This window comes from Semicossyphus pulcher, unplaced genomic scaffold (assembly GCF_022749685.1).
Source record: "Semicossyphus pulcher isolate SPU_LCO1_2020_fin unplaced genomic scaffold, fSemPul1.0.p SCAF_12, whole genome shotgun sequence".
Taxonomy (NCBI): Eukaryota; Metazoa; Chordata; class Actinopteri; order Labriformes; family Labridae; genus Semicossyphus; species Semicossyphus pulcher.
In genome coordinates this window covers 24,395,783-24,418,334 of record NW_027211626.1, presented here as the reverse complement: position 1 = coordinate 24,418,334, position 22,552 = coordinate 24,395,783, and the positions used below count along the sequence as shown (strand labels likewise).

The following is a 22,552-nucleotide window of genomic DNA, read 5'->3' as shown; positions in this document are numbered from 1 at the left end:
TAATAGAAGAGAAAAAATCAGATAATCTGAAAATGAAGTGACATGCGGGCTGTTTGTCAAATAGCCAAAAGCCAGCTGGCTCATTTATCACCAACATGCTGACTCTACTTTTCGCTAGCACAGTAGATACTGTGTTCAGCCCTTTTCCCCAACACTTCAGGACCTTAAACCTTCATAGTAGAATTATGTGTGACACCAACTGGCTAACAGGTTATCACAGTCAGTTTGGACCAAATGTATTCTTAGATGGTAGGTCACCGAAAAGCAAAAGTGTTTTTCAGCTGGATATATACAAGATCTCTGATGAAATCTGAATCGTATAAGCTCGTCTTTGACAAGTCTTATATAATATAACCTTTGTGATTTTGTGGTGATGTCATCAGGGTTATTTCCAGTTGGAGATGACATATTTACACTTTGGTAAAAAAGGGGAATGAAGTTTGAAAGATGTGATAGTTATCAATAGTTATCAGACAAGAAGAGAAAACGTGTTAAGTTTTGGGAAAAGCACTAAAGGTCAGCACATCTCAGCCATGGTGCATATCTGTTTTTAATGCTGTCTCACGAATCCCCAACGTCATGGAAACACATTTCTACAGTAAATCCTCGGAGCACCACCTCAAATTAGCCAACCAACCATCCAACCATCACATTAGCTTAAGACAAAATGTGGATTCACTGAGGAAGTGTTTGTGTGGAAACATAGAAGGTTGAAGACACATTTGTATAGTTTAGACTTGTTAATCCAAAGTCTGCCTTCTGTGTGACTGAATATGCATTCTTTCTAAACATAGTAATAACACCAGTAAGAAGTGTGTGCAGTGACACTGCTGCTGGAGATGATGATGATGATGATGTCTGGGTTTTCCAGTCGTTGCACTGCTTGGGGTTTTATCAAAACACTATAAAGATGTTTTGTAGCATTTTTCTGTTCTCCCTTAAATAAAATAAAAAAAACACTGAATATATTGTTGTATTTTTATATGTGATCTAAAAAATTGCAGCATCAAGTATTGCAAAGAAATAACCATCCTCAACGCGTGTGTTTTGTCATTCTCAGTTCAAGACTGCGCACGGTAAAGTCTAAGACTTTACAGTTGCCTTATCTGTGATGGGCTGGTTTTGTAAAATATGTGGTTATGGAGTTATTGTATTACAAACCTAGAGAGTTAAACCAAAATGAAATTATTTGAGATAATGTTGCATTCATGTGGTGTTGGGATAATAAAAAAAGGTTCCTGACTGGGAAAATTCACATGAATACCTGAAGTCCAAAAAACAACTAATGTTACTTTGATGGTAAAAGCTTTTAATCAAATCATTTATTTTATTTCATCACTTAGTGACCTACATTTGATTGATAAGCAAAAATAAATGTTCAGCCCTGTTGTCTTTGTAGCATCCATGTTATTTCCACATTACTAATTAAATCTCTTGAACACACTAAAATTGAAAGAACTTCCAAACTCTGGAGACAGGACCATTGAATGCACCAAAAGATTTATTTATGACGGACACAAACAGAACTTTTAAAGTCAGAAAAAAATATGAAGATGAAAGATTTGTTACAGTTACTTATATTGTAAGTAGTATACAGTATATGATAGCTTTGCAAGTATTCATGTGTGTATTAATGATTTATTGAGATTACAATTATTATACATACTCCTTTGTGTTCTTTTGGTAGCAGAACTTTACAGAAAAAGAAATGATGCGTTTTGTCATTTGGGTGAACCTACTATTCGACTGGTTCCCAATATCTACACGGATAGGACTGCAAAGACACACACATACACACACCCCCATTGGTGGTGGAAAAAGAGGCGGGGGTGTAATGGCTTGGTTTGGCATAGCTGGAAATGTTAGCACCTCCCTGAGCTGCTATTCCACAGTGAGTGCACAGATATATCCAGCTCCATCTCTCCTGTCTCTCTCGACCACAACACCCCCGGCTCCTCCCACCTCCAGATTCAAAACTCACTCCATTCTTTTGTGACTTCACCTGTATCAACATCACCTCAAACACGACTGATGACACTGATGAGTATGCATTTCAGCACCATGTAAAATATACAACTGAATGTTGTTAGGACATGTATATTTTACAGACGGCTGCCATATGAATATCTTTGTTGCATGCGTTTGAAATTAGCAGAAAATGTGTCTCGCTGCTGAAACTTGGGCATTAGGTTTTTCTCTCTATTTATAATTATTATTTAATCATATATTAGAGATTCCTCGCAGGAATCCCAAGACTGTTATGTTAGCAGTAGCCCCTAAAGGTTGTAGACGTCTATGTTTATGGAAGTTGAGGAAAAGCCTGTTGTCATGGTTTAATATAGGAAAAGTAAAAGGATGATATGAGACAGGACATGTTATATCTTAATCCTAAAACTCCCCACAACATCTGTGCAGGTCAAGAACATGTCACATCAATAAGCAACAATGCAATCCCTGCACTTTACAGCGTATGCAAAGCAATACTGGTGGCCTTCAACAAACTTTAATGATACTTTGTACTTCTCTTCATCTGATATCACCACAGCATCTGACCTTCTCCATCCTTCAACCCATATCAGCACACACACAAACACGAGTACACACCCTTTGCCACACATTGGCAGATGTCTTGGTAACAAGTGTAATCCAGCGTCATTTGCAGGGCATCAGAGGCCTGTGGTGAGGGACTCTATGGAAACACTCACACACTCACTGTGGAAAATACCAACATAATCTGATTGCCATTGTGTCTATTACTCTCCCCACATATCACATACACACACACACATACACAAACCCACAAATGCATACACACAAATTTTTACTGTATCCGCTGGCCTAATATTGTAGCCTAATAATAGGCCTCATGTCTTGACAGCAGCTAAATTGGTCAGTGCTGTCTTGTATTACTGACACACAGTAAGATGGAGAGCTGCCCTCATGCCTAATATAACAGCTTTCCATGTATTTATAGGCCAACAGGGAGTCAGAATAGCATCTATGTGTATTGAAAATGAACCTGGCTGACTGGTTGGGAATATTTAGACCTTGTTCCACAGACAGTTACTATTCATAGCATTCCATTACATCATAACAGAGCCATTCTGGTGGGCAAACAACAGGTGCTCAGACTCATACTACAGGTGCAGGGCTGGGCAAGTGTTTGCAACCTTTCGACAAACCTTTGCTGCTGATGGAAAGACTTGGATCATCTTTTTTATTAGACTGCACATTGTCACCTAAGACAATATGGCCGACAGTCTATGCCTGTCCTGTGTTGACAAATAATAAATAAATTCTTGTCTGACTGACAATCTAATTGAGGTATAGATTTCGGTATTCCTCAAGGTAGCGTCCTGGGGCCACTCCCGATGGATTACAATTTTGGAGCATCTTTTTAGATCTTAAAGTCACAAAGACACTAAATAGTCATTAGAATGGATATAAGCTGTCACCAGATCAGCAGGCAGCAGGGTGAACAGACTGTTGCTGGGGTGGCTCCTTGCAACAATATCTCTGATGCTTGTTAAATTGGTACTAGTGATGTTCTTCGGCATTTTAATGAACTGTGGTGTAAATACTTTGCAATGTTTCCAGTCAAGATGCTTTCTATTGTTCCTCTGTATAAGTTAACAAGTACTTGGTACAGGTTTTGTCTTCTTGTCTCTGAGCTTTTTTCCTTAGAGAGGAAACATGTCTATGATTTTTCTGCAATGCTGGTTCCCAGGAATCTACAACTGCTCACCCGCTCTGCCTGTCCATTCTTAATGTTAGCTGGTCTTTAAGGAGACATGAAATGAATCATGGTGAGAATAAATGGATGTTTTGGATTTATTACTTCCAGTGTAAATACTGTCAATGTCCTGATAAACACCAGATTCTTTTTAGTTTCCTCATATTGTCAAACTGTCGCACACTGAAACAAGAAAAGGACAGAGTTGAATATTTATCAAGTCAAAAAGCATTTTTTAATACAAAAATATACACAACAATGCAGAGTTAACGGCGCATAAAGTACTGTTTAAGTACTTATTCAAACTTGAATGTGTTTGAGTCACTCACACAGTTGAAGTTTATTTCAAACAAAATGCAGTTTTGCTAGAAACGGAACAACTTAATGATCTATATCGCTATCTTGAAATAACTAAATGCTAACTTATTATAACCAAATACCAAGTAATGTATTAGTTAATCCAGTTTATGAAACAGATGCCAACAGATTCACCCTCTGAATGCAGTGAAACACCCTTTGGATTATCCCTCATTCATTTTGTACGTCTACATGGACCCCTCTGATATCAGCCAGCCCTTTGACTACACTGAGTGAAAGAACAGAAACTACCACTGCTAGTCAGGCAGTCAGTTTAATATTACTCTAACAAATTGATGGGAGAAAAAAAAAGTGCATTCATTTGTTACCGTTGCTAACTCAGCCTTGTTGTTTTCAATCTATGCAACATTTTCCGCACACATTTCTCATGTTGACACAAGGGCTGCTGACACCATGTACCAACTGAATGCAGAGCAATAATGGGATGCTCAGTTGCTGTTAGGACATAGTGTCAGCAGGGCTTCTGTTAGCGCTGTTAAATTAATGAACGTTTGAAGTAGGGAGGAAGAAAATGTAACGCTGACGTCACAGTTGCAATCGCAGCAGGGAAGGCAAACCACTGCACACACAAGGGCTGCTGTGTATCTCTTTAGTCCTTAGTCTACACAAAATCTTATAGTGACTAAAATGTCTTTACTTTTGAGAGGTTGTCAGACTGTAGACTTTAAAGGTTTTTAAAGTCTTCTATTGTATGGTATACACAGGGTTTGTTCAAATAGTCTAAGCAAGTAGTCTCTGACAAAGGTTAGATATGCTGATATGCAATTTTGTCCAATGTCATCACAAATCCTCAGGGAAGGTGTTTTGTGATCCACACATCAAGTTTTGCAAGAATCCTAGAAGATCTAATGAGACTCTACAGAAGAGCATTTTGGAGCAGGTCGAAGTTCACAGGATATCAGGACAGTGGGCAGCCTGCCTCTTGGTGCTTGGCTAACAGTGAGATCCTGGAGAATGTCTTGAAGCAGCTTGCACACTGGTACTTTTTCACTTCGGAGTGAGTTTGGAGGTGAGCTCGAAGGTTGGATCGGTCAGCAAAAGCTCGGCTGCAGTGGAAGCACGTGAAGGGTTTCTCTCCTGCAGAGGGAACACAGAGATTCATGTCAGCCTACAGTCAGGAGGTTGTTAGTTCCTGTGTTCTGTTTTTACACCATAAATTAAACTAACATCCTTATAAAGAGGTTTTTTTGCTCTTTTTTGAAGATTAATTGATCCCACAGACTGTAAAGTATATAATAATAGGCAGACATAGCCTCTGATTTCAAAAGCGGAGTCAATGCAGACATGGTTTAAACCTGTATTCTGTCTTATGGTCTCATTGCACACACTACTTCTCAGCAGCTAGTTTCTACAGGTATTTTTAAAAACAGAATGGGGCTAAATTTGGTTGTTGCAGAAGCACACGGACAGAAAGATAAATAGCAAAGTAAATAAAGGGGCATACAATACAAGGGCCCTGAGATCTCACAAACTGCGACAACATAAGTGTGTCATTAAAGTGATATACATGGCTGGGAAATATATGCATGCTGTTTGTTGCCATGGTGTTGGGAAATGTGCTAAAATGGTTTATTTTAACAGGAATCTACTGTTCACTGTTTGAAACTCCAAAGATATTTTTCTTGCTTGTGGTTTTGTCTTTCTGCATGATTTAAAAAAAAAAATATGGCCATCATCCATCCATCCATTTTCGATACCGCTTATCCTGTTCAGGGTCGCAGGGGGGCTGGAGCCTATCCCAGCTGTCATTGGGCGACAGGCCGGGTTCACCCTGGACTGATCACCAGTCAATCACAGTGCTGACTCAGCGTGAAATTATGTCAGTGTCATTGCTATTTTACACCCAGCGCTTATGTTGTGTAGACCAACAAAAACCTGGTCTAAAGTCCAAAGTCTATGGAGCAGTCTGTCTCTGCAGTTTAAAGGGCGCATTATGGGCATACATTGACGTTCTCACAACGCGAGTCTCTGCTTGTTACTCACATGGGGACGCACAGCAGAGCTTCTACTCATAAGGAAAAAGCAGTTTATTTGCAGATACAGTGAGATAACGTTGTTTATGGGACAGAGGACTGTGAGACGGCAGGCTTTTGTTTCCCTCGTCTCCTTAAATCATGATACTGCTTTTGGTTTGTTACAGAGCTGGTAAGAAGTGCCGGAAAACGTGTACAAGCTCCCCACTGCCTCCACACACACCTGCTTCACCTCTGGGAGATTCCTGCACGAGCCACACACAGGCCAAAAACTGACACCAAGCTCTCCATCTCGCACTCTCATTCTGATGCATTTACTGTACATTTATTATAATCCTCACACAACAGGGACTTGCGGTTTGCACCCAGATTGTGCACAGTGTAACTAGCAAAAGTCTTACGCCGTGTAAATAGGGCCCATAGAGACAGACAACCTTTCACGCTCACACTCACATCTACGGGCAATTTTAGAGTCACCAATTAACCTATATAGCATGTCTTTGGACTGTGGGAAGAAGCCGGAGTACCCGGAGGGAACCCACGCATGCACGGGGAGAACATGCAAACTCCACACAGAAAGGCCCTCTTCGTCTGAATGGGGACTCAAACTAGGAACCTTCTGAGGCTCACCTCTCCACAACCGTGCAGCCTGCCACCATACATATAAACTAAATTAATATTATAAGTAAAACAGAAAAGAAAGGAGAAAAAAAAGAAAATTAGAAATAGAAAATAAGAAGGCAAAAGTTTGTGAAAATGCAAATATGTGAATGTGTGTGTTTAACTGACCTGTGTGTGTTCGTATATGTCCCTGAAGCAGCCAGGGTCTGGAGAATGCCTTGCCGCAGAGTTTGCACACACAGGGCAGTGTGTGTGTCCTGATGTGCATTTTGAGCGCTCCCAGGCTGACGTACTCCTTCTCACAATATTTACAGCTGAAGGACTTCTTATTGCTCCAATCACACTGGAGCTGCTTGTGTTTGGCCAGGCCTGAGAAGCTCAAGTGCCCTCGATGACAGTCCAAACACTCAAGGTTCTCCTGGCTGCTGCCGCCGGGAGGGACGGCTGGAAAGAGGGCCAGGAGAGGGAGGGATGGAGGGAGGAGGTTCTCTCTCCTCCTGTAGTCTTCTCTGGGATGCTGGATTTCCAGGTTCACTTTGGTACAGGATTCAACTGGTTTGCATGCTTTTGCAGGGCTTGTTCTGTTAGCCCCTGAAGAGTAGCCTAAAAGGGAAATAGGGGAGGTATTTGGAATAGATGGAGGATGCAGTCGTTCTGCTGTGAGAGGATGAAGAGAGGAGGAGAGTGACTGGGCTCTATGCTGTAGGCAGGGGCTCGGGGCTGGACAATCATGGTGAAGGGGAATGCCATTCTGCAGCAGAGCGTCTTCCTGTGTGTCGCAGGGGGCCCCTGTAAATCATAAAAATACATAATGATTATAGAAATGTATTGTTATAGAGCTACAGCATCAGGATATACCACTATCCCATGTCTTAGCCTCTATGCATCAATTCTTCCAAAGAATTAGCATTGTGTATCATATCTCCTCTCAGTTTGTTACAATGAGCAACTGTGTCTTATGTCAATACACTTACTTGGACAATGCAGCAACACTTTACCTAACTTCATATATTTCTTGTTTTTTATTTGATCACTTTCTGTAAGGTCTGTAAGTGTTAAACTTTTAATAACTGTAAAACATTTGGGATGTTCTTTTTAACGAGGGCGAGATGAGAAAGATTTCAGATCATTTTCTGGTACTTTTATTCTGAATCTTTACTCGAAACTTCTCAAATTTAAACATTTTTTCATACAGAAAGAAGACTGCAACAAATTTATCAAACCCACAAACAGAAACAATCTTGATAAATATGCAGGAAGTCACCATCTGTGGTACTTTACAGCCAAAAGTTGACTACGTTTTTTCAGCTTACATCACTGTTTATTTTTCCTCTAACCTGGGTATGAGTTCAGTCTTATTACCATCTCTCCTTTCTTGGCCCCATTCTGATGTTAATGGAAGTTCATCAATACAGTGGGATAGGGAGGGGGAAGGCTCAAGCTCGCTTTAAGGGCTGTATTGGAACAAATACAAAGGTCGAAGGAGGGATTTGTCAGGAGGAGCCTGGAAGGCCGCTGCACAGGCTCTTGAGGCTGTTTAATGGGGCCCTTCTGGTCTCTCAAGGACCTTGGGACAATGCTGTAACTCTTTGGGGACGGATTTTGCACCTGCTAAACACAAAACCTCATTTTTGTTTGCGGTCAAACTAAACTCTCACTTCTCTCGATGCAGTGTTATTTTCCTTACATAGTGTTGTAAAAACCAAAAGAAAAAATTGATGTATAAACTCTAAAAGTAGGTTCTAGTTAAAAACATTTTGATGTATTAATATAGGATTAAAGTTATGAAAGCGCTACCAACACAAAGACTATCCAGGCAAAGAAAATAGTAACTCAGAGTAAGTAACTGCAATAAAGAAATTCATTGTGGTGGCTAAATGATTAAAAAGGCCAACATGTTTGAACCTCTGTAGGTTTACTTCAGGGCTTCTACAGACAAGACAGAGCTGTGGCCTCACCTGCATGAACCGCCAATGAAAGGCAAATTATAAGATGACATGGTACACTAAATAGTGAACAAAAAGTTATATGTACATTGACAAAAAGAAGTAATAGGGGTTGGGGAAAAAATCGTGTCTCTCACTGATCGCCCAATTGCTTTTCAAGGTAAGCCTGATTAGTTCACCATGTGCACAAAAAATGGAAGAGAATGATGTGCAGGCTCACGTCTGATGTTTTTTAAGCTTACCACACGTGTCAGTGACAATGCCCTGTCATTACTTAATCATCCGTGTTTGTTAGCTCTATCTGAAAACCTACTGGACATGGACTCTGTTGTATGCCTCAAGCAATGGAACTGGCCATATGGGATTGTGATCAAGTGATTCTATGAAAATCCACAAGCTCAGTCTCACTCCCATCACATTTCCCATCTCCTTATTTTGATATAGCTAGAGCAACCTTGAGGTTTTGGTTTTCTATGAAACAATGGTCTATAATAATAGCGAATATTTGCTCCATCCAAGCTAAGCATAGGTAAGCATAGGTACCTATGCTAGGTAAAAGTTCTGTGGTAAAATCTTTAACAAAGAAATCAAATGTGTCATTCTGAAGCTTGACTTGTTTCATCAATGATACATTTGTAAAGAGTAGGTATGCATGTAGGTAGTAGTAGTTGTAGTGCACAACAGAAATTTGTATTTAGTTAACTCTAGGTGGGCAGTAGGCTAATCTAATTAATCTAAAAGGTGAAATGAGTTCAGCTCACTTTGTTTTAAATGTGCTAGGCTAAATAAATTTGACTTGACTTCTGAGCTGAATATGTATTGTGTAAAACTACTGAAAAGACAATAATCTGTGAAGTTTCTATGCCTCATAACTGCAATTCAGAAGTACTTTTTAACTTTTATCCCATGACTATTCCAGCTTTCCAAAAATTAACTTAATTCATGCGAGTGACGTGTCCAGTGTGGAGTCTTACCCCGAGTGTTTGAGTTCAGTCTTCCATAGTTTGGTTTCTTATTGCTCTGATGTTTCTTCACCAGGAAAGACCGCGGCATGTTGTCGCCTCTTCGCGGGACTTGGTGTGGAGTGTCAGTGCTCTGCAGCCGCCGGTAACGGATGCAGCTGTCGCTCAGGGACCGTGCTTGATTCACTGCGGCGGGCGGCTGAGCGTCTGTCCGGCTGCGGCCTCGCGCATTTTCCCGCTGACTAGCGATGGTCAGGTGTGAGCCAAGGGTCGCGCGGGGGAATTTCCATAGACATCAGTGTTGAACCAATTACAATGAAAGGACAAGTGCAGGGGGCGGGCTCTGTGTGTCAATCAGCATACCCCAACAAAACAGGTGTATGAATGGTGATAGGCGTTCACTAAGGCACAGAAACACTTCAGGCTGCTCAACAGTGGTAGCGTTGGGGGGTTCAGGCACACACTTGGAGTGTGCAGCTTTCTAGTCTCCCCCTCCTCTAAAACAGAGGAAAGACTCCCCCCTTCAAAAACTTTCAGTACTGAGCTTCTTTCTCCTTCCATCTTTAAGCTTGCTTCTGTGCATGCATTAAATGGTCATTGTATTATTATATATTATAAATTAATTTCCATTATTTTTCATTTTTTCGAAAGAGTATGTTTTAGACTATAAAAAAAGCCTTAGCTGTGGTTAGTCCTATAACAGTCTTAACATGAAACACAACAGCATCAGAGAAAGACACAGACCATGACCAGACTAATAACATCACAGAATACACAAGGCTTACTCATCTTACCTGTTTAAGACATAAGTCATTTGTATTTATGAAGTGCCAAATCACAACAAGATTTCTCTCATTACAATTTACTTCTAGATAGTGTGTAGACCACACTCTACTAGTATACTTAATATTATTAAAAGACGGACCAGAATAAGCACTTGGAACATGATACATTTTCTAAGATAAAACCTTTTTGACAGTAAGTCCCTTACAAAATACCAGTGTAGTTGTCGTACCTTGTCATGTTTCAGGTTTGTATGTGTTGTAAGAGGTTCCATTAAAGGTAAATATTTCACTTAAATACAAAGTCACAAAAAAAGGGAAATAAACGTGTCAAGCAGATGTTTTTTAATCTTTCAATTGACCATCTCCCAAGTTCACCAGCTTATGCTGAGACTCTTTGAAGGGGCCCAACCCCTCGGATGGAAATCACTGGACTAAACTAACTGTATGTAAAGTTCAAACTCCACCTAAGGCAAACTTCTGCTTTATTAACAATCAAATATGTCTTGTCATACAGAATAATGTATGAGTAACGGTGGAACGTATACTTTAACTTTTGCTGTCATACGTTTTGTGGATCATTTCTGCACTTTTCTTTAAATAAAATGTTAAATGAAGGATTTTAACCTGGAATAACAATCAGGTGCCATGTGAGTTTCATGTTTCTGCAAAGTCACCATCAACAACATCTGCATGCATCACAGAAATAGGTCAATAAAAATTTATTTTCTTCTTCACGAAAAGATGATCTAACAAGATTCAATTCCAAGGAAGTTTCATTATTTTACATGCAAATTAAAAAGTTCTGTTGTTGATAATAGTTCGTTTGGGATTTTGAATAGATATGCAGAGATTGAAAGAATTGTCTTACCTGTGAACATCAGTTGTTTTTGTAACTTAAATACATTTAAACATGTGTCTTTAGAACATACTCTATATAAGCCACGTAGTGTTCTCTTGATTTATGGTGAGCTTCATCTCTAAGAATATGAGGTGAAACAACATGGTTTTCCAAAGCTACCCATCATATAACAGGATCTTATCATACAGTCTTAAAATGCGTTGATCACGGGGCAATGGCAATAAATACACTTTAAACATTACACTTTTCCTGTGGTTGAAATACATACTGTATGTGGGTGCTTAGAATCCCTGTTTCTCAGTGCTGCGCAATGAATACCTGTTTTATTTTGAGGACATGACAGCAGATACATAATAATAAATGTCCAGTGCACAATTATTCGTCTTGTGCAGTGTCCCATGCTCGAACATCTGCCTGCATGATCTGTGTTGCATTGCATTGAGATGCTTTGCTGGTGAAACATTGGGCCAATCTCAACACGGCTGGCACTTGTTTCTCTCCCAGCCGGGTCTGGGCGTGGCATTCACCTTGTACTTGGCTGGCTGGAGCACCACACCAAACTTGCCCTCTAGACTTGGCAGGGCGTGGCCTGCTGGGACAGAGAGGGTGAAACGCTGTAGGATGCAGGACAGGAATAGGAAGAGCTCCATCTTGGCCAAAGCCTCGCCCAGACACACCCTGACCCCGGCACCGAACGGCAGGTAGCTGGCCGACGGGATGATCAGACCCGTGCCATCACTGTTCAAGAACCGTCCTGCAGAGGAAAAACACAGAGCTCTGATGATATAGATGATATGGGTCATAACATCCAGCAAGGACTTTCACCCAAAGGTAATTTATTTCAAAATTGTAAGGTGACTGTTGCAATTGCCCGTGTTCGTACATTTTTAGTGCAACATTTTCCAGCATAAAATATGACAGATTGGACATTAGCTCCCTCTCACCAGGATCAAAGAGCTCAGGGTTTTTCCATTCCTTCTCATCATGATGCAGAGACCACAGGTTGATGATGACTCGAGCTCCTTTCCTCACTGTGAAATCCCCGAGGCTAGAGAATCATGGACACATCAAGGTGACGTAATAGTTAGCCGTGTTCTTTGACATTAAAGTTTAAAATTGTGCATGAATCAAATACAACTGCCTGGATTCAATCATCCTGCAGAATCCAGTTTGAATTGATTGTATTGATCTGTTATCAATGAGTTACATTGTTTTTTTACATGCTGTGAGAGGTGGATGACAGTGAATGAATGAGTGTCTCTGTGATGCTGAGTGTACCTGCTGTCACAGAGGGCCACATGGGGGATGAGCAGAGGGGCCACAGGGCGGATCCGTAACACCTCCCTGATGGTGGCCTCCAGGTAGGGCAGACTGCCTCTGTCACTGAGCAGAGGGGACCGGTCCCTCCCCACTTTACTGTCCAGCTCCTCCTGGATATGTTTCTGCACCTAAACACAGAAAAACATCCATATTCTGCACCACAAATACACTTAATTTTAATGTTTATGTGTTTATTCTATGCATGTGTTTTGCCTACGAAAAGTTTTTGCAAACCTATGAGTCATTTAAGTTTCACAGTCCTTGGATTTGTATGAATTTCATACTCTTGTAGATGTAGAATTAAAGGGCATTTTTGATCTTGATAAGACACAGTCGACTGTAGAAAAGCTATATCACCACACACATTTAGCGGTAGAACTTTTGTGTTGCTGTTGTGCATCTACAACATCAGCAACAGGTTTCAGAGCAAATGGTTTGAAGTCTCGACTCTCAAACGTCCTGACTTTGTCAGCATTCACTGGGGCCTTTCCCTTGAGTCAGAGTAGCATCTAGTGGACACTATTGGAACTGCAGCTACATGCACTTAAAATTTTTCTTCTCTCCATGTTTGTAAGGAAAAAATGGCAAAAAAAATCCACCCTCAACACTGAGCCAAACTCAGGAAGGAAGGAAGGAAATGTGATGATTGGCCATTTCAACAGAAACCACTTGCAGCCCAGGAAAAGCCCCTACCTCCGGCCTTACCTGTGGGTAGTGGATGAGGTAAGCGACGGCCCATTTGAGCACGGTGCTGGTGGTTTCCACGCCGGCTCCGAAGATGTCTCCCACAGTCATGAGGAGGTGGTCGTCGCTGAGGCCCACAGAATCGGCACTGATCTCTGCTGTGTTGTTGTTCTCAGCGCTGCGCTTGGCTCTCAGCAGAGCGTCCAGCAGGTCTCTCTGCACATGGTCACTGTAGTCTGCCTGGAAGGGGTCATTGTATACAGTGTGCTGTGCTTCATAGGGTTTGAATACATTGTCCTCTATAGTTTTACAATTGGAAACCCGACGCAGAAACACGTTTGTCTTTTTGAGTGTTCAGCTCACCAGTTGTGCAAAAAGAATTGTCAAGTAAATATCCTTCCTAAGCTATTACAGTTACTGTTTGTAAGCATATACGTCCCCTCCAAACCCTCTTTAACTCATCAGTCACAGCACAGAGCGTGCTATTAGCTGTACCTTGTGTTTATCATATTGCTTCTGTAGTAGTTGGTCTCTGACTGCAACACACTGCTTGAGAAGACGCAGGTCAGCATTGGGAAAAATCTGTGAAAAGAGACAGAGGTCATTGATTTGTAACATATATACAGTGCAATATATAAATGCTTTTTTATTTATATTTATTTCTTGGTGGCGCAGAAAACCTCAATCGAAATTATATATTATTCCTATTATTCCTATGATATTTTAGATCTTCAAATGTGTTGCTTTATATTTCCTGTATGGGCCTAGGTCTTCCTACGTTTTGTCTGCTGCCCAAAAATCAATTTCTGTTTTTCTTCAGCTTGTTCGTGTGTTCTACCTGTAACCAGGGGAAGATGTCCACCAGGCTGTCCTTTGCCACTGTATCCACGATGCCCTGGCTGTAGCTCAGCATGGCCTCAAACTCCGGGTCTCCTCTGCGGTAGGAGGAGTTGAAGCAGAGCGCACAGATGACGTTGGTGACAGCCCGAGTCAGCTCAGGAGACAGATCTAGGGCCAGTCCAGCTGCTGCTGCCTCAGACAGGACTGAGCACAGAGACTGAGCCTCTGCACAGACTGAGCAGGACACAGAAGACAGACCATCTTTACTTACTGACGTGCTTTCAATGCTTACTCTCTTAAAATCTAATCAAAATGTTCACTTATTTAAATTGTATTTTGGTTTGTGCATTATAGTCAGACACATAATTCCTCTGCCAGAGAGCTCCACTATTGTCCAGATACTAAATCACAAAATCACATCCATGATTCATCCTTATTATTGCACCGGGTAACGTGTCTCTTCATATCCTTCATTAGACACACTGTAGTTTATTTTGACACGTATACCTGCTGGCCAAAATAACAAGAGAGCATCAGGGAGTTACTCTGAGTTACTAAGAGCCCACACTCTAAGCAATATCTCTTTGTGATTTGCCGTGATGGGCATTTTTCCTTTTTATTGCCATTTTATGAATTAAGATGATGAATGATAGATTGAGAAACTAATTCACAGATTAATTGAGACGTAATATTTTTTTTGCTGCAGCCATAAACTCAATTCTAAACTGAGGCTGACACTTCTCATTGGCTTAGCTGCTTCAGCGATGCTTTCTAATTTAAACATTTCAGCCTGGCCTTTTTGGATGGATGTATATCAAAATGAACACATGTACAGTTTGAAAATTCAAACACTGTAAAGTGTTAAAGACTTTGTACAATCAACCATGAGCAGTTTACACTGTGACTTTCTGGGGGGATAGAACATGGTTCTACAAATGTGAAAGAAGTAGAAAGGTGACGGCAGTGACTGTTTCTGGAAAGTTGTTACTGTCGAGTGCTTTTAATTCATTTTTCAGTGCTTTAAGCAGTACAGATTATTTTCAACAAACATTCTCAGTTAGGGAAGTGACAGGGCTGCAAACTAGAAGCACATGCAGTTTAATCTTAGGTGAGAGGAATCAAAACGGAAGAGTGCAGAGTGAGCTGTACTTACTAATCTTCTCGATGGCAGCAGAGCCTTCTCCAAACATGCACAGAGCTCCATGCACTATTTTCCTGTGGAACCTCCAGGTAGCACTGTAGTCTCCGAATGCGATGTCCTTCCCATCTCTGGTCAGAACATCTGTGGTTACCTTCATCCCACACAGGACAGGGACAGGAAAGGAACAAACATCAAAAGCTGCTGCTGTTAAGTAGAAGGCAATGAAAAAGAAGTTTACCCACAGTTCTAGGTCTTCCTGCAAATATCTTTCCCTTCTTCATCAAGACTTCTTTGGCGTGTGTGTGCTGGTTGACGATGATGACACAGTGGGATCCCATCATCAGAGAGTATGTCTCTCCGTATTTCTGCTGCAGTTCTTTGAAAAGCACATGAGGAGGGTGTGGGCTCCGCAAACTCAGAAGACTGCCGATCAGGGGCAGTGCTGGAAGAGAAGGGGGCTCCCGAGGGCCATGCCCAGATGTCCTGAGCTTCAAGTGCAGTACTAAGAAAACTAGACCAGCCAACAAAAACACACAGAGACACAGAAACCAAGCCATATCTGCAGCCGAGGGCCGTGACAGAGGGGTCTGGTTCAGTTGAGGCCGAGCATCACAGAGGAGCTGTGCAGGAGGGCCCTGAGCTGCTGCATGGCCACGCTTTTATGCAGCTCCTTCAATGCCAAATCCTTGACTCTGAATATTTAAGGCTGGGCCAATTTCAACAAGATAAGAAGACACTTGATCCATTAAATCCTTGCAAAAACCGTGACGACACATTTTCAAGTACATGGACAAAGTCAAACTATGGTCATTAGTAGTGGAAACTCGGTACATTACTATATTGAAGTAAGTTTTAAGGTTTGAATGTTACTTGTGTATTCAATTTCCTGCGTCCTAATATTTTCATTGGAAGCACTTCAATAGCCCTCAGTTAACTACCCAAATATGAAATCAAATCAAATTAGCTCCGTGCAGAGACAAGAATATGAAATACAAGAATAACCTTTCAACCATTAAAGATTAAAATGCTGCATGATTGGTTTAGTTTTGACTTTTAGTTTTATTGAACAGCACTGGAAAATTCTTACTGTACAGTTATTTTATTGTTCTTTTGTTTGTAAAAATAGTACTTATATAATGTAAAGTAGCACAAAATTAATTTTAAATAATGTGCACAATTTACATAGACTTATTTCCTAGATAAATCGCAACGTGTTCAAAATTGAACATTTGCACGAAAACAAAAGGTTTAAACAGTTGATAACCATAGATAATGAAATGTTATTCTCTGTAAACGCGTTGCTGTCTTTTTTGACCCTGCACGCACACCATAGCTAGCCAAAACAGAAGATGGCTTCAGCTGACTCTCAGCCGCGGTTCGGGCAGTCTGTTAAAGGTTTATTATCCGACAAAGTGGGCTCCTGTAGCGGGGATGTGATCGCACTGACTCGACAAGTGCTGAAGGGATCCCGCAGTCAAGAGGTACAACGATACGAGTGATTCAATAGCAAAATTATAGCTGTTCCTGACAGCTTCATCCTAGTGTGCCTGCTAGCTAACTGGTAGAGAACAAACGGATACAACCAAAAAACTATCGTATTGTTTAAAAAATAAAAGCATGTCTAGTACAGCCTGCAATTAATCTCGTGACTCCATTATATATTTCATTTTGAAAACTGAGTTTTGGGATTTTATTTTCCTTAATTTTACACTTCCAGAAGTTGCAGCTAATTCAGGCTAGCAGGATTCAGTTATGTTATTCGACTTTGAATGCAGCCAAACTTCCTCAATAAAGGCGCAACGTGTTAGTTATTAAAAAGGAACTGAATAAAGGTAGGCTTAATATTTTGAACTACCAACTAACCTAAACTCAGTGTTGAAGATGAATCCGAATAAGCTTTTATGACTAATGCTCTCATTGTTCACTGAAATAGAGCTCAAACAGCTAAAAACAATTCAGTCCAAGTCCTCAATATGTAGCCATTATGTACATTATGAATACAATGAAATTCTATCTATTTAGTCAAGTCATACCTTTTCTGGAAATGCAAAACCTAAACACACAACTGTACTGTACAGAAATAAATATTGAAAAGTTATTGTAACAGGTTGCTTTATAAATATTCAGTATATGATATAAACAGTAAATACATGTAAACATTAGTGGCTTTACTTTCTGAGCTGGTGCAGGAAGAACATCCTCTGCTGGCACTTTATAATGATTGTGTCTATGTTGGAGGCCGACTTCAGTTCCTTGGAGATTGTGGATCCCAAACCTGAAGGTTTCCACAGCAAACACGATTCTATTGAGTATCTACACAAGGACGTTAAAGTTTGGGCTTTGGGAAATCATGTCTTTTTTATTGATTTTGATCAACCAAACAAAAAATTTATAATAGACCAAATAACAGGTAGATGAATTGGTAATGAAATTAATAATTTAACTATCTGTTTCAGTCCTTAATGCCACATTGTTGCTAATGTCTCCTCCAGCTTCTTGGTCAAGCAGCAAGAAACATGGTGATTCAGGAAGATGCCATCCTGCACTCTGAGGATGTAAGTACCAAAATATTCAGTCAGTGAACACAGCAGTACAACAGAACGTCAGGCCACGGCCTCAGAAAGGAGAAGTTATCTGCTCTGGTTTGTATAATCCATCTCTGTTATCATCTGTTTTCCAGAGTCTGAGAAAGATGTCAATCATCACCACTCATTTACAATACCAGTGAGTATCAATCAGCTGTTAACAAATATGTAAAACCATTGTTCAAACTGGGATTGAATACTGAAGCAGTATCTCTCTCTTTCTGTCTCTCATGAAGGCAGGAGGCCATCCAGAAGAAGTAAGTCTAAACACGACACTCTGTTTAACCTTTTGTTGAAACCGTTGACATCACTGAGTGAACTAAAAGCCATAACAGAAACTCATGACGTGTTCTGACTCTCCTGTGTCTGTTTGCGTCCTGCAGTGTGGAGCACTCTAAAAACCTTCAGGACCAGCTGAGACACCTGCTGAAGTGACGGAGCAACAGAGGAAGTCACAGCTCCAACGTCAGGAGGGTCTCCTGTACATGAACACTATTGCAGCAGGATTATAAGCGTTCGTGGGGATAAATGTTGGACCACATGGATAATGTGCCATATTTAGAACACTGCTGGCTGGTACAGTGGGCTCTGTATCAACACAAAGTCCAAAACAAGGACTATGGAAAGTTTGTTCTTGAGTTATGTGAAATGTTTTGTCATTTTATTCCATTAAGTTATTGAAAACTTCGCATTTTAGTTTGGGCTTACAATGATCACGTTTGTGTTTGAGGACACTAAGTAGGGAAGATGTTTCTCAAATATTTGAAAGATGAGTAATTGGGAAAAGTTCTGGCATGGACACAGAGTCTGCAGCTCTTGTGGTTCAAGGATGGAGGACATCCTGGCAGTACAAAACGTAAGAACAAGCACATGTTGAACCACCTTTCTTGGTGATCTTGGCTTTGTATGCTGCATCTGGACACATTTTTTTTTACACATTCTTTATTAGTTTTCCAAGAAAAAAACAGTATACACAATATATATATATATATATAATGCACATAAACACAAGAGACAAATACTAATTACATAGCTAAAGTAAAAATATATTGAAAATTCAATTCAATTAATTAAAAAGAAATAAACAATAATAAAAGTAAATACATACCTCTTACAGCTGATAATCACAGGTGTCCAACTTCATCCCACTTTACAGTCCACATTAAGTGAGGCATGTCAGGCTGCTGTCCCCCTTCAAACAGAAGAGCATATCAATCCTCTCCAGATTCACTCTGTTGAAGCAGAACACTTTCTGTATGATGAAGATATTCAATAAAAGGTCCCCATACATTTTAAATAAAACTCTTGTTTTCCCTTAATAGATAAAGTATTTATTCTAAGGATGAACATGCAAACAGTTCCTTTAGCCATTCACCACTGTTTGGTGTTTTTACATTTTTCCGTGAAAGTGCCTGAAGCAAAAAAAAAACAGATTTAAAAGGACTTACTCTTTGTTTCTTATATTATGTTCTTTTGAATAGCAGCCTAATAGGAAAAGTTTGGGCTCCAAAATTAATTGAACTGAAAGAATCTCTTTAATCATATGTTTTAGCTTTTATTATTATTATTATTTTTTATCTTATTACATTCCCAAACACAATGGAAGGAAGTTCCCTTAGATTGTCCACATTTAAAACACAAATCTGGGATATTTGGCAACATTTGATCTAATTGTACCTATTCACAAGTGCAGTGTAATTTGCTATTAAATGATGCTTAAAAAAACATTACTGCTTTCACAGTTTCCATTTTGGAACCAAAGTTGAATACAACAAAGAAGCCTCAGCATGTCAGAACCCACAGTGCAGCAAGAGCTCTTATTTTAATGTATCTATTGATTCATTTATTATAAATAAGGATGAGGAGAGGCCAGAATTGTTCCACTTTAGTCTCTATAGTTGTTCTGATGCCAGTGTTTAGGGCAAATAAAAGTTGTAGATACAATTCAAAGAATATTTCCCTGCTGCATCATCAGCTCTGGCATGTGATGAAGAGAAATGGGACGAACTTATCAGCAACCAGAAGGCCAAACAGCTGCTTGACCCTGACTGCGTCCCTGAAGCCATGCTGCTGAGTCTTGTGAGCTAATGCTGCACGTGTTTCACACCGCTACGTTGAGAGCGTGCTGCTGATGAGCTGACTCAGGGCGCGTTGCAGGGCTGGACACATACAGAGGACATACCGGCCTTCAATCAAGCCAGTCAGCAGAATGCATGTCTGTAGAAATAGACTCGTAGAGTTTTATATCAAGGTAGATGCAAACAGGACAGTGGATGCAACAGGAGTGGAACATTTGTGTGATTTGTACAGTAGGTAGTAAAGCAAAGGGATTTAAAACAGTCTAAAACAAAAATACATTAAACAAACAAACAAACAAACCACTGTCAATATTAAACTTCAAAGCTTTCAAATAGTTCTCAGATAACAAATTAACATTAACATTTGGGAATACAAGATTAAAAATTCTTCCTAATCTTTGGAACAGCAGTGAAGAAAAGTTTTCTTGTACATCGGCTTCCACTGGTAATCTGGTTTGATAATTAACTCACTCTTTTTGGAATATCTAATTAAAGGTACCCATGGTAGTCGGATAACTATTGTACTGTCTTCAGTTGTTTCTTTGCTTGACATTTTAGAATGATTATTATATAAAATATTTTTTATTCAGTGCTTTTACTGCAAATAATATGAATGTGACATGTAGTGTAAAAGCAGCTTTGAGTGGTCGCAAAGACTAGAAAAGCGCTATATAAGTACAGTCCATTTACCATTTGTTGCACAGTGCAGAATTCATTACATGTTTTTTTGTCCATGCTTACACTGGATTGGTCTTTTTTGAAAAGATCTGTATCTAAGTGAATCTACCTAACATGTTTTCTGCCCCGGCTTTAGGCACAGAGTTGCACCTGAGTTGGTTCAAACTTATTTTCAGCACCTTTCTTAATCCTTTCGTTTCTAAATAATGTTCTTCCTAATGTGACAGCACTTCTTTTTATCATATTCTGATCGTTCAGCAAAACTTTTCACAAAAAGGCTTTTTTTTTCATTTACACAGATACCACAGATATTTTATAAGAGCAAACCCGACAACAGCGGATTGATGACAAATGAAAGGACCAACCACATAGTGAGATATTTAGTTTCATCACAAGACAGCTTTAGTGCTGCTTGCCTGGATTCTCCAGGCATGTGGAACTCTACTGGAGGAGTGAATGGCATCTTTCCAAATTATACTCCTTCATTTGGTGTTTGTATGAATTTGGTGGAAAGCGCCGTCCAACATTTCACTACCAAATATCCTCACATTTATTCACTGAAGAAATAGTCCCAATGAAAATGATCTACAGGGACCCAACAGTAAAACCCATGCACCTCCATTGTATTAGTTAGAAACTTCAGAGAAATGCTGGACAAACAAAACCAAAAGTATCTGTAAGAGGAGAAAGTAAAATTTGAGAAAAAATTCTGCCTGTAACTCCACACACCACCTGCTCTGCTAAATGAACAGTCCTGAAGCAGAAACAAGAGTTTTATATAATAAGGTGCATAAAAACAGAGCAAAGGGGGAAGAAGTGTGCAACATTTGTGATCACGTGGTATATGAGGAATCATTTCTCACAGCAGTATAGTTTTTGAAAGCTTCAGCTCCCTCTGCTGGACTGTACCATCACCTTCATCACTTGAAATCAGCACACAGCTCAGCAGCATGCATGAGACAATAACTGTTAAAATATTGATGTGTGCATATAAATCTCCTTTATTGTTGAAGTGCTGCAATCTCCCTCAAGATTAGAAAACCCCTCCCCAATCAAGGAAGAGATATGGTAATATCTACGAGTTAAAGTAAAAATCTTGAAGATTTTCATGTAAATAAATGTCAATGTGAGGTAACACAATGGTGATTGAGCCTATGGCCCACTGAAGAAAGCCTTTGCATTTACAGTATTATGGACTGGGTGTCTGTGGCGACATTCGCGGAAAAAATGCCAGGCGGCGCCCAGTTAGTGACGCGTTTTCCATCAGCCAGCCGTGGTTGGTCTGCCAGAGAGAGTAGGCGGAGCTAAGCGGCTGCTTTTAAGTGAAAATCCAAAGAAAAAGAAACAAATTTGACGCTCAGATGAAGGCAAACAAAAAAAGCGAAGCGACCATCAGCGAGGAAAATCAAGAGTTACAACCGTAACAAAGGGAGCCAAACGTAGCCATCTGGTTATCTGGGACGTATGTGGCTGCAATTGCCTTTTATTACCATAAGGAGCCGCCAAATAGAACAAAACTGAGAACTTCGAAATTAGGATGCTGATATAATGCTACATACCTGCTGTTTAAAGACTTGCACTTTAGATACATTTTATTGTCATTAAAGCTAAACACGACTGAGCACATTCCAACGAAATTCTGTTGCATTGGCTCACCGCGTTAATAAAAGTGGATAGTTAACTACAGCAGGAGTACTCTATAGCTACAACAGTAACATAATAATACGACTATATATTTGTCTTATATATGTCTTATATAAACAACAAATTGCTAAACAAAAGCAGGGAAAAAATCAAAACTCAGTACTACTAGATTATCAGATCAGAAAATTTTATTACAAACAGAAATCATGACAAACTGTTTTAACTGCAGTATCTCTTCTTTTCATCACTTTTCAAAACAAAGGCAACATTTCAAATGAAACTGCTAAAAAATAAAAATAAATCAGCTTCTGCACATGCACTTACT

The 22,552-nt window shown here is 40.0% G+C and overlaps 2 protein-coding genes across 2 annotated transcripts; one reads left to right on the top strand and one right to left on the bottom strand.

Annotated features, from left to right (window-relative positions):
• Window positions 1-5,009: 5,009 nt before the first annotated feature.
• cyp17a1 (cytochrome P450, family 17, subfamily A, polypeptide 1) lies at window positions 5,010-15,799 on the bottom strand. Its single transcript, XM_069658156.1, has 11 exons — window positions 15,485-15,799; window positions 15,255-15,393; window positions 14,100-14,335; window positions 13,757-13,843; window positions 13,283-13,501; window positions 12,536-12,705; window positions 12,202-12,305; window positions 11,785-12,011; window positions 9,626-9,758; window positions 6,874-7,494; window positions 5,010-5,188 (listed from the first exon to the last, which is right to left on the bottom strand). Exons 1-11 carry the CDS (start codon window positions 15,797-15,799, stop codon window positions 5,010-5,012), a joined length of 2,430 nt encoding a protein of 809 aa, XP_069514257.1.
• Window positions 15,800-16,591: 792 nt separating this feature from the next.
• Window positions 16,592-20,378, top strand: borcs7 (BLOC-1 related complex subunit 7). Its single transcript, XM_069658896.1, has 5 exons — window positions 16,592-16,723; window positions 17,735-17,797; window positions 17,923-17,966; window positions 18,064-18,084; window positions 18,211-20,378. Exons 1-5 carry the CDS (start codon window positions 16,592-16,594, stop codon window positions 18,260-18,262), a joined length of 312 nt encoding a protein of 103 aa, XP_069514997.1. The 3' UTR covers window positions 18,263-20,378.
• The last annotated feature ends 2,174 nt before the right edge of the window (window positions 20,379-22,552 follow it).